Raw genomic sequence first — 13097 nt, 5'->3', positions numbered from 1 at the left:
ATCAGCCAAGACATCAGAGTACAGCTAGGTATTCTAACATACAATGCAGTCAAACAAACATCTCCACAGCATGTCATGACATCAGTCAAGACATTAGAATCCAGCTAGTGTTTTACCATACAATGCAGCCAATCAAACATCTACAAACTCCCCCTTTGGCAAATTTTTGGCTAAAACACTTTGGCTTCACAACAGAGTCCATAGCAGCGGAAAACACACATCTAGCAGGAAATTAACCTAGCAAATACACTCAGAGTAACAGCACACTCACACAGATGGAAGTTAAATAAAAACTTCACATTACAGTACACATACAGAAGTTAAATAAAAACTTCTAATTGCAGCACACATACACATACTCACACTCATAGAAGTGGAACCTCAGCTGCAGCACTACCTCTGGCTTGGAGGATCTTCAATATCTGTTTAGCAAAACACTCTGTTGTCCTGGGGCATCACAGGTGTTACTCCCCCTTTTTGTCAAAAATGTTGCCAAAGTAACACTTTAAATTACAGACCAACATAAATAGAATTACATACAAGTGACAGATACCCAATCTTGATTTTACTTCACAGTTTCAATCAAGAATACCCCCTCTTGATCTTGCTTTACAGCTTTGATCAAGACACTACCCACTTGATCTTGCTTCACAGCTTTGATCAAGTAGTCACACACTGTCTTCACAGCAGGTATATCAGGTGCCATACCTTGTTATCTGAGAACACATAGACCACAAGCTTGATGATTACTTGCAGCACAAAGACAGAACTCCCCCTGTCATGAACAACCAACTCTCCTCTTGAAACTTGGAGATCACACATGAACATATCCAACACCCCAAAGTTGGACCTTCACATACTTCCTGATTCAAAGAGAACCCAGACCACTTGATGAATGGAAAACATAAGACTCATCTTCATGTCTTCAAGAGCACACCCTCTGTTCAACCCTCTTGGCTAAACACATCCAAACTCTGTGTCAATCTCTCTTCTAACCAGAACAGAAAACCACTTCACAAAATGTTCTAACATTCGTTAGGACATCCTTCACACCATAACAAGGAACACCGTCTGATAATCTTCAGATATCACTGAGTCACCAACTTGATCCAAAAGAACCCAGACATAAATTGGGACATATACATTCTCATCCCATTACGAGAGATAATCTTCCATAGATAGCTCAGAACTCCTACCACAAGTTCCAAGAGATGAATAGAAAATACCTCCTTTTGTCTTCAACTTACTACTTTTCTGCTCAAAAGTAATTTGTATCAGACTTTCCTCAAGAATAATCAGCTGCCATATGTGGATTATCTTGATTCTTCGAACTCACTTCTGAGATATACCAAATGCCACTGGTTGATTACCTCCTTCATGAATCCTCATATGAAAAAGTCAAATGCCATTCTTTGACCTCTCCACGTCTATCAGACCTCTCCCAAAGATATTCTGACCTTCCAAGTGAGACTTGAACTTCAAGCTACATGTTGCACAAAACTTAGATTTTCTAAGACATGAACATGTAACATCCTTTCTATCCAGCAACTCCAAAGAACTGCAACGAGGACGACCTTTTTGAAGTATCCAATCTACAACCCTGTAGACCCTTCTATCTCAAGTTGATGTGCCACTTCACCAACTAAGAATCTGATGTTGAACCAAATGTCACAACATTGTGTTTTGACATCTAGCTGTTGAATTCAGCTCCTTCTTCTACCACTTGAAAGAACTTCCTCCCTTCACAGAACAAGAGTTCAATGTTCTCATAGACTTGATTGTTGAACCAAGTTTGAGTAAACAACCTCCATCCTGCAGGTTTGCAGTTAAGTCATCCAAGCTCACACCTTGATGAATTCCTACTTCTTTTCCAAAGACATCAGACACTCTGATGCATGAGTCTTCAGAAGGACCAGTTAGAAACTAACCCTTCAGCTATACCAAGGATTCCACTTCCTAAAGCAAGGCTGTTTCCATGATGTTAAGAGTGATGCCACTTGTTCTTAACTTCACAGTGTGCATTAGCCAATGCACTTCCTTACTTAGATCAGAGATAAACTGATCCAAGTAACCACCATCAAGACTATGATGTCTTCTTCTTCTTGTACACACCAAGGCTGAACATGTTTCTTGCCAGGAAACCTTTTCAGAGATCATATGCTTTTGCTGCCACCAAAGAGATAGATCATACACCAATGTACTATCCTTCCTGTGATTCTGCACAGGGTCTTGAAGAAGAGATGTTCCAACATCTTTAAGAACATCAGTTATCTTGAGCTCCAAGGATAATCAATTAAATACTTGTACTTGGCACAAGTTGACATTGATCTTAAATCCTTTCCCAATATTCCTTTCAGATACTTCCACCATAAGACTACTTTGAAAATACTCTTCTAGTGTCACATCTTCTGCTTGCAAGCACTTCAACAGTTTTGAAAATCATCTCAGATTAAATTCACCCTTAGGAATGAGAGAGATGAATTCTTCCTTGCAAATGTGTCACACAACCACCAGAACCCATGTGACACAGGTCAACAGCCAACCAGACCCTAGGCTGACCAAATGTGAGGAGGTTAACCAAAACTCCCCCTCAAATTAACAATCATGGAAACTTCACACCAATATCCATGCATTGTACAGACATGTCTCAACATGACATACACCATCCCTACCAGTGGCACCTAACTCTATGAGTTATACCTATACATACTTCAATCACACCAATCAGACTTCAGCTGACCATAAGTACTAATGAAAAACAACACCAGTCAATAGTAGATATGCATTGCCAGAGCATACTACCTCAACCAACCTCTGAATCCTCATATTCTCACTCCTTGAAAGAACTGCCACTTCTGATCGTGGTGTTTGAATAACAAGATTCATGGTCTCAATCCTCTTAAATGGAATAGCAGTCAGGTTACCCCATTATTGACTTCTATCATCCAGGGGACTTGTCTTCCAGTACACCATAGTACTTCAGGGAACAACTATCCAACCTTGATCAGTCTACAGGAATAAGGCACACAGCAGGGATTGCACAATGTCACATCTCAACCAGCTCCACTTCTAGAGATCAGACTTCTAAAAGTGACCTTCTTGAGCATACACACAGTTGACCCTACCCTTGTCAACTTAGCACACACAGATGTCTCCTCTTCCAGGTCAGGAGTAGGTTTCAAACCAAGGTATTCCTTTGTTTGACTCCTAAAAGCATCTGCTCTTTAACCAGTAGCTGCATACTTGTTGAACAACATGTTCTAACATCACATAGAACATTAGTTTAACCTCCTTGAAACAAACCATCCTTGAAGGTCTTCAAGGTCTTCATATACACTACCCATGAGAGTACAAGAATCAGTAATCAGGTGATTCTTACCATGAAGAGTGGACTTGATGAGACTCAAGTATCTTTGACATCTTCAGAAGATTATGATGAAATCTTGAATACAGCAGCCTTTCATCCACATGAGGGGAAACAACATCAGAGTTTGAGTTTTGCCAGGTATTATGCAGCGGAAATCATAATACAACTCAGCCAATGAACACACACTTCATCAGATCAACCTCCAAGAACATACCAAGTTTGAATATGATTCAATACTTGCACAGCTGTCCCACACAAAGGCCAATTGCCAATCTCCAGAGGCAGGTGCACACAGTTCCTGTCATGAATAGTCCATCCACCTACTTCAAGGGACCATTCAGGGAAACCACAGAACCATCTACAGGTTCCAACATTGGTACTAACATAACTTCTTGCCAGATACCAGAAAGTATCATCCATGGATCTCATCCAGAAACAGAACAGGATGCCTGCTCTGATACCATTTGAAATTCTGGTGCAGTCAGATTTCAGATGTTCTACTCCAAGTCATGACATCTGATCCAACATTGTAACTAATACTGCAAGACAGTTATTAAACCCTGTACTAATATGCACACGTTCACAGATGTCACGACATCTGCTTCTATATCACCCTAGAATGGAGGAACACCTAATTTTGTCCATCTAGTGCAAACACACAGTAGAGATCAAACATACCCCTTATGTTTATTTATCCTGCCCAGTTATCAGCATGATGTCTCAACATTGGTTTGAACATCACCTGTCCTAACATTACAGATGAGTGAACTGTAACAGACCAACCAGTCCATCAATATCAGCAGTCAATGGTGAATGTCATAACATTCTCACTACAACAAACGGGACCTTAGACAGCGCTTTTTTTAGCCTTAGACAGCGCTTTAAAGCGCTGTCTAAACCTCCGCTGCTAAAGGTTTAGACAGCGCTTTTTTAAATCTTAAAAGCGCTGTCTAAGCCCCCCCCTTAGACAGCGCTTTGGCCAAAAGCGCTTTCTAAGACCCTCCTATTTTAATTTTTTTAGGTATACCTTAGACAGCGCTTTTCAAAAAGCGCTGTCTAAGCCCCCCCCTTAGACAGCGCTTTTGCCTAAAGCGCTGTCTAATCCCCCCCCCCCCCCCCCCCTTAGACAGCGCTTTTTACAAAAGCGCTGTCTAAGGTATACGAAAATTTTTGAAGCTTTTGTTTTAAACCACATTTTTTCCAGGTTTATAAACCAGAATTTCTACCTGTTTTCAACCAGATTTTGACAGACAATTATCACATTTTATATATGCCATTTTGGCCTTTTTTCTACCAATTTTTGGCTAACAAATATATATATATACCAATTCAAACCAATTTTGCCTTAAATGTATCAAAATATATACTGAAACAAAATTTATACATACCCAAGTTACATATGCCCCAGTACTATTGCAAAATTTATACATACCTGTGTGGAAAATCCACCACTATGCCACCAGCAAACCCAGCATGCATTGCAGCATTCATAATCAATTCACGCTGGTCATTATTTTCAGGATACACTTGAAAAACAGCTTTAGCACCATTGGACAAACATTTGTATAAAGATGTAAAGAAAGCCCTGAAAAAGAATATATAAGTTACATGGTAATGTAAGTGAAAATTTCCAGCAAAATCCAATCTTAACATAGATGGTAAGTTGGAGAAATGCGGAAAAAAGCTGCAAGTTACTATATGCTTGGAGTTTGAAGAGATTCGAGAAACATTGATACTGAAACAACTAAAAGTGGTATTATAAATAGAGGAACATACTTCAATCTTAACCGAGGGTTGTGAGAAGATCTATCAGCATTACATAGCCACTGCACCATCATACAAGAGTCGCCAAAATTAGTAAAGAAATTGACACACACCAATGAAATATGGGAGAAATACATGACTTAATTACGCCGGGTTAAAAATAAGGAAATAGGCAATTTGAGTGGAAGAGCCCAATGCAACACCTAAGGAAATGACCTGCAATCATGAAATCAATTTAGCTTCACTAGAATAATTTTTTTTCCTTTCAATTCAACAACTTTATAGCTTGGAAAATATGAATTTAATCATATCTTAGATGAAAGGATTGAGTATAGAATTGATTATAAGTCTGTAAATTCTTACCAGCTTGTTCTTGAAAGCGAAAATGATTGCTCCTGCATGTTCAGCCGCATTGCCAACTATCGGAAGCAAGATTATGCTGAGGAAGCTCACAGATAAACCCCATGAATCTGATGCATCCTGTTAACAATACTTTATAAGCTATTTTCATATAAGCTATAAGGTGTTATTATAAGCTATTCTGAAGAGTTTATGAAAATAAGTTGAAACATTACTATAAGCTCTATCAAACAGTCTTACAAGTACTTATATCAGTAGATATAATCAATTCAAACAAATCCATAGTACATAACTGCTTATATAATAAACACTTATTCAACAAGTGCTTAATTGAGCTTTCAAAATCAGATCTAAACAATTTAGTTGAATTACCTCAATTGTATCCACCACATATTCAGACAACAAAGCAATGAACACAGTCATTCCAGCCAACCAAGCAAATCCACTCCAGAATCCAATCACAGCCTCTTCTTCCGCTTCATTGTTCTCACCTTCCCCTTCCTGTTCAACAAAGTGCATAACAAATTACAATCGCAACAATTTTAACAATTCAAACATTCTCATATACACCTCAATTAAGAAAACATACATCTTCCGCTTCAAATAATTGCCTATGCGTCCATAATTGAAAGATCAAGTAAGCAAAATACGCAACCAGCATAACAATGCTAGAAGCTCTCGACAAATACAGCGAAGGCTCTACGGTGAGTTCAGCCGAAGCAGCGCTGTACGTGAACAGCAACGGAAACAAATGGCATAACAACGCCAATAACAACATCAACGAGTTCACATCCGCTTGTCTCTGCAAAATTATCAACATTAAAAATTTCCGTAATATAAAACAAAAAAACTTCGAAATTGAGAGCATTGCCTAAAGCTACCTGTGTTATAAACCATAATGAGAAACTGAGAGCAGTGCCTAAAGCTAGCATGAGTCCCCAAACATGAGAACCAGCAGGGGAATGATGTGTTGTTGATGTAGCATTTTGCAGCAAGTCAATGTGCAATGATAAGTTAAATAATCTTTTGCCTTCATATAAAGTTAGGATCATTGCACCACCAATTCCACTTAATGTTCCCATCAACTTCGCTTTCCCAGCCGGTGTTCCAAGATTTGGCTTCTCCATTCTTCAAAAATCAATCAAAACACATTTTCACAGCTTAATCCAAAATCGCTTAAAAAAACATGAGAAATTCTCAGGACCGTCTTTAAGGGCGTGCAAGACAGACTTCCATATATAGCCTAAAATTTATCTCAGTTAAGCTAACGTCAAGTAAGACCTCATAAAATATTTTGTTACAATTAAATTGCGGCAAAATAAAGCCTTTATTAGTTTTGCCATATTTAAACTGCGAATAACGTACGATATGACCTCCAAAAATTTGAGACTAAATGGCACAGTGAAAGCAGTAGAAAATACAAATCTATAACGTACGATAAGAGAAAGAAAAACAAAAATTAATATTGAAAAACAAAAAACAAAACAGAGAGGCGGAGAGAGTTAGATTCATAAAAATAGCATCAAACCTCAAAGCAGAAGCCTGTTCTAGAAGTAAGAAACTCAATTTTAAGATACCCTAGATACCTATCAAACAACCCAAAGTCTAGAGTATGGAACAACTACAACTATCTTTGCAACATAATTCTAATGCCATCGAAAAACCAAGTTCAATTAATATAACAGAACATAAAACAATTAATACAATAGAATAATTAAAAATACTTAGAAATACACAAGATGGCTAAATAACCTAATTAAGTTTACAGAGAGGAGCTGTAGTAAAGAACAGGTGTAGTCATTTCCATTTTTTCCTTCATTGTATTCTACCATCAAAACAGCATCACACATCTATAACTTCTTCCAAAATAGAAAGGGGAAAACAAGAAATGCAGTAACCAAATACAACCCAGTAAACAAAATATTTAAATGCACATATGTGAGTCGATTCTAAATTGTATTACTACCTTACCAAAAAGGTATTCAGCAAGAACATTAAATGACTGAGAAGCACCGCCGAAATCAAACCCATTCTTCCCAGGCATTGTAGCCTCTGCTACAAAGTAAGGCTGCAAAGATAATCAAGTAAATGTATGTGAGATTAATAGGAACCAACTGGTATTATTACAAAAAACGAGAAAGAATTCCTTTGATTACTTAACAACGGCAAAACACAACTTCGAAGGTTTGACCACCTCCCAATGCCAAAAAGCCTTAAAACACTCGGTTAATAAGATGTTCCCCTCTCTAATCCCTCCTCTCTATTATAGGCAGCATGCTTTATTGGGCCTAACTATCACCCTAACACACCCGCTAACTAATCCATTAACATTTAAACAACTACTTACAAAGTATCTTGGCACAAGTGATAGCACATTCCTAAGACCAAATGGTTTGTTGGTGATAGCAAAGCACTCCTCAATTAGCATTGGAGGGAAGTGTTAAGCCAGCACTTGCAACTTGTAAGTATCTTGGCACAGAAGGAATAAATGTAGCATATCAATTCAACTAGCTAAGAATATGAAGTATACTTGCATTACCCGTCAAGCACAGTCCCTCAACTCCAGGTTTTGACAGCTACAAATTGAATGAGGAAACTTAATACATCTGATATTTCTATATTAGAATCCAGTTTGAATTTGCTTCGGTTTAACCCGTGCTTAGCCATTGAAATAAAATTTGGTTCTTGACGAAGAAAAAACTCTTAGCAAGTGAAAACATGAAGGAATCACTTGGAAATAAAAAGAAAAACGAATTGAACTGATAAATTATATATAATCAAACAGAACTAGAACTGTAAAAGCATAATAAATATTGAATAAATATACCTCCATTTCCCTAATCTCATACCGGTCCCTTCTACTCAGAACTTTGAACTTGATAGTCTCAAGATCAGGAACTACATCGAAAATAATTAAATTAACATGCAAGAAAAAGCAACAAATTATATAAATAATAATCAGAAATTGTTGCATAATTGAGAAGGAAAATTAAGCACCTGTCATCAACGCTTCTTCGAGAGTGCGGCTTTCAAATCTTTTCGGAAACAAGTATTTAGCCGTCTCGTTAGCCAAATCGGCAACAACTGCATCAAGTAAATAAATCAAAAGAACAAAAGAGAAAGAAAAAAACACAAAGATTCAACAGAAAATAAATCGTGAAGAGATAAGTAGTAGATTTACGTCGCTGGGAGAGAGAGGTGGATTGAGAAGTGAGAGCGAATATGAGAGAGATTCGAGCTTCAAATGCCGACATAGTTCTTCGCCGGGTGCTTATTCTGTCGCCGGAAGATGCAGAGTTGGTGATTGTGATGATTGTTTTGTTAGGTTATCCAGAAATTGAGACCGATCCAAGCGAAAACGATGATTAAAACTGATTGAATGATAAATAGAAATAATGAAATGAAAATGGAGAAATAGACTGACCGATGAGATGGGAAAGGGAAAAGGAAGTAAGTAAGAGGTGAGATCGAATGGAAAGCAAGCGCGGCTGAGGGAAAAGTTGGTTTTAGAATTTAGAAGAGGCGTGGTGTTAAAAGCGCTTTCTAAACCCCCCTTAGACAGCGCTTTTGGTTTTAATTTTTTTTTAATTTAAAGACTTTAGACAGCGCTTTATCAAAAGCGCTGACTAAGGTCTATATTTAAAAACGCTTTCTGAAAGCGCTGTCTAAGGGGGGGTCTTAGACAGCGCTTTTAGAAAGCGTTGTCTAAGACCCCCCCTTAGACAGCGCTTTCATTATTTTTTTGGAACATTTTCCGTGTTTTATTTTAATTTTAACCTTAGACAGCGCTTTCTTTTAAAAGCGCTGTCTAAGATGCGCTGTTAAAAGTCATTTTTGGCGTAGTGTCTGTTTTACATTCAGACTGCAGGCTATGTGTCATATCTGTTATTCCCTTCATAAACAGACTAAAACCAGACTGAGTTATAACAGACAGAAGGAAAAAACACAAGCAATTGTTAACCCAGTTCGGTGCAACTCACCTACGTCTGGGGGCATACCAAGCCAGGAAGAAGATCCACTATCAGCAATATTAATTCAGAGTTAAACTCCCCCGTTTACAACTCTTCACTTAATCCCTACCCAATGCAATCTATACCTAGGAACTCCTAGATAGAAACCTCCAGTTTCCATTCCTATCACTACAAATACAATGTAATGTTAAAACAACTTGAACTTGCTTCACAGCTTCGTTCAAGCACATAATCACTCTTGCCTACAGGCTTTGAGTTACAAATACTCTCAGCTTTGAACACTGAGAAACACATGGTAACCTTCCCACAGATTGGGAGGTTTACCTTACACACACCCCTAAATTTTCATTCTAAGAGGCTTGCAAAAACTAGGTTACAATATGATATTTATAACCTAAGCACCCAACTGGATTTGGGCCTTCAAAAATCGCAGCAAACTTCTTCTTTGCTGTTACAACATCAGCAGAAACTTTCTGCTACAAATAAGGTCTTCAATCTTTTAGTTCCTAAAATATCTCCATATTTAGTTCCTACAATATCTCCATATTTAGTTCCTAAAATATCTCCATATTTAGTTCCTAAAATATCTCCATATTTAGTTCCTAAAATATCTCAAGACCTCCACAAATAATGCCACATAGGATTCTAACTAATTTCCACATATTAGTGTGCTAACAAATAAGCTATTTGTTAGGTTCCTTAATTGTAGCTTGGTTGTTGGTTTCCTGGATTTTAGCCTGAGAAAAATGCTGAAACAGAAAAACTAAACAACCTACAATATAGCATATGCTGTCAGGAATGAATGTCACAACATTCAGTTTGACTTCCAAATCATTAACCATATGCTAAGTCTGTTTTTCCTGAAAACAGACTGTACAATTTGCTGTACTGTACAGAACCAATCTGTCTATACTTCAGTATCAGCATACATTAATAAATGTCAAAACATCCAATTTGACATTCACACATAGAGCCTTACATCAGGTCTGTTATCCTCTTGATAAGCAGACTGAGTTGCATACTGAAATGTAGCAGAAAACCAATCTGCTTATTGTTCAGTATATGTTGTCAATGATGAATGTCATAACATCCAGTTTGACATTCAGACAGTAGGCCTTATGCCAGATCTGGTATTCCCTGGATAACGAGACTGAAAATAAATACTGAGTTCTAACAGGACACCAATTGTTCTATTCCTCAGTATCTGCTGACAGGGATGAATGTCATAACATCCAATTTGACATTCAATGAATCCTGTATTAGCTAATCCTGCAGTACACTACTCAGAATGTCATGACATCAGCCAAGACATCAGAGTACAGCTAGGTATTCTAACATACAATGCAGTCAAACAAACATCTCCACAGCATGTCATGACATCAGTCAAGACATTAGAATCCAGCTAGTGTTTTACCATACAATGCAGCCAATCAAACATCTACACTTTTTCCATGACATGATGCACAAGGAGATTGAGGTGTACTTTGACGATATGATCGCTAAGTCAAGATCAGAGGTTGTACTCCCTGTAGAGGTGGAGATCCCATTAATGAGAGTCTTGATGGAAGCCAAGTTGACTGATGCTGAATGGGTTCAGAGTCGTTATGACCAGCTGAATTTGATTGAAGAAAAGAGATTGACGGTTATGTGCCATGGTTAGTTATATCAGCAAAGAATGAAGAAAGCTTTTGATAAGAAGGTCAAGCCTCGTGTGTTCCGAGAAGGTGACCTCGTGCTCAAGAAAGTCTTGTCTTTCGCGCCTGATTCTAGGGGCAAGTGGACTCCAAACTATGAGGGTCTGTATGTTGTTAAGAGAGCCTTTTCAGGCGGTGCTTTGATACTTACAACTATGGATGGGGAGGATTTCACTCGTCCTGTGAATTCAGATGCAGTCAAGAAATACTTCGCCTAAAAAAATAAAAAAAAATTGAATAGCTCGCTAAGTTGAAAACCCGAAAGGGCGGCTTAGGCAAAAATGAGCGTCTCGGTGGATTGAAAACCCGAAAGGGCGGTCCAGGCAAAAGATAGAGACATGAAAAATGAATATAGGTATCTCGCTAGATTGAGTACCTCATCATGGGGCAATCTAGGCAAAAACTAGGGATTTGGCAAGTAACTTCATCCTGACAAGACTTTGTTCTACAACTGTCGTCCGTCAGAGATCCTTGCTCATTATCAGCCAAAGCTTCAAATACATCGGATTCAGAATTGGTGGAGAAATGGTCATTATGTTCAATGTAGCCCTTTTCCAATATATATCACCAATTTCAAATTTGTAAAGATCTATGGAGTCTTGTCGTTCGCAGACTACCATTCTATCAAATAAATTTGAGCCTTTAATCCAATTATTGGCACTCTTATCTGTTTCTATTCAACAAATGTTTTGCATGTTTTGATTAAGAAAATATCATTGTTTTAAACGATCAAATTTTTTATAATTTGTTTTTAAACAAAGTGAACATTCACAATGACGAAAGGATACTTAGGAGATCCTCAGTGCTCTCCCAAGGGTGGTACGATCCCCAACAGGGTAAGATTTTTGTCCATATTCCTGGCATGACTGTATCTCCTCCCTCCGGAACCCCTTGTGGTTTATCCTACCAAGTGGATTGCTTGTTGAGAGTCACCTTTCTTCCCTTCAACAGAGTAGCAATCTGTCTTCCTCAGCAGCTTGGATCTTTTTGGGCAAGAGCGGTATTTGGTGGTTGATCCCGATAAATCCTTTATCTCCTCGGATAAATTCCCCAGTAGAGTTGTTGGTGTGGTGGACCTTGTCTGTGATAACTCTCGTCCCCAGCTGGAATGATTGATGATTCATCCCCTGCAGAGTTCTTTGCTTCCTGGTATCTCTGATCCTCAGCAGATTGGATACTCCCCGGTGAACTTGGCTTTCTCTCTTGAGATGTAGTACCGGGTGGTTGATTCCTGGACCTGGTTGTGTTAGATATGTCTGTCTGTCTGCATATATCATACATAAACCATGCATATTCATGCATAATTATAACATTCAGATATTCATGTTGCATTCTTTGCCATATATCGTTGTTTGCTGTCTCCTGCTATTTGGTGATATACTTCCCCGAGCAGACGTGTGTGTCTGATCTCTCCATATAGAGTCAGCTCCATAAGCAGAAAGCGTCTATCCTTTCTTCCATATTCCCCACCGGGTTATATCCTCGTGGATGTTGATTGTTTTTGTTCCTTCCCAACACATATACTGGGATGGTTTTCCCCATTGAGTTATATCCTCACCGGGACAAGTCTTGATTTGGTGTGCCTATCTAGTTTGATCCTAGATCGGTCTCTTGAGACTCTTTTCCTGTTTCCCGTGGTAAATGAATAATTGCTCAATAATTAGTAATTATTATCCCCGGCGGAGTCTGTGTTTCTCTACCCTCATACCGGTAGTTGTAAACCCTATTTCTTCCTTTTTTGCAGAGTAACTATTTTTGCTCATCTTTAATTGGTGACAGTTATCTTCATCCAATATTCGGTGATGATATCCCCTCATCTGCTTGGATAATTGCCCTGATTATGCAATTTATGCCCAGCGGGTCATCTCTCGTCTACCTTGTTGTTGTTGGTAACGATTGTTTCTCCCATGAATTGGTCATCATTATATACCTAGTTTCGGT

The 13097-nt window shown here is 38.3% G+C and overlaps 2 protein-coding genes across 2 annotated transcripts; both read right to left on the bottom strand.

Annotated features, from left to right (window-relative positions):
• Positions 1–5275: 5275 nt before the first annotated feature.
• On the bottom strand, positions 5276–6311 carry LOC127122884 (vacuolar cation/proton exchanger 3). The gene is made up of 4 exons (XM_051053159.1): positions 6081–6311; positions 5864–5992; positions 5495–5611; positions 5276–5347 (listed from the first exon to the last, which is right to left on the bottom strand). The coding sequence occupies exons 1-4, from the start codon at positions 6309–6311 to the stop codon at positions 5276–5278; spliced, it is 549 nt and encodes a 182-aa protein (XP_050909116.1).
• Positions 6312–6523: 212 nt separating this feature from the next.
• On the bottom strand, positions 6524–8831 carry LOC127122883 (heme-binding-like protein At3g10130, chloroplastic). Its single transcript, XM_051053158.1, has 7 exons — positions 8673–8831; positions 8489–8575; positions 8319–8389; positions 7458–7559; positions 7258–7316; positions 7020–7077; positions 6524–6619 (listed from the first exon to the last, which is right to left on the bottom strand). Exons 1-7 carry the CDS (start codon positions 8743–8745, stop codon positions 6524–6526), a joined length of 546 nt encoding a protein of 181 aa, XP_050909115.1. The 5' UTR covers positions 8746–8831.
• Between the last annotated feature and the right edge of the window lie 4266 nt (positions 8832–13097).

The sequence above is a fragment of the Lathyrus oleraceus genome, chromosome 2, assembly GCF_024323335.1.
Source record: "Lathyrus oleraceus cultivar Zhongwan6 chromosome 2, CAAS_Psat_ZW6_1.0, whole genome shotgun sequence".
Taxonomy (NCBI): Eukaryota; Viridiplantae; Streptophyta; class Magnoliopsida; order Fabales; family Fabaceae; genus Lathyrus; species Lathyrus oleraceus.
The sequence above is the reverse complement of the archived record's forward strand: the minus strand, read 5'-3'. Positions and strand labels throughout refer to the sequence as shown.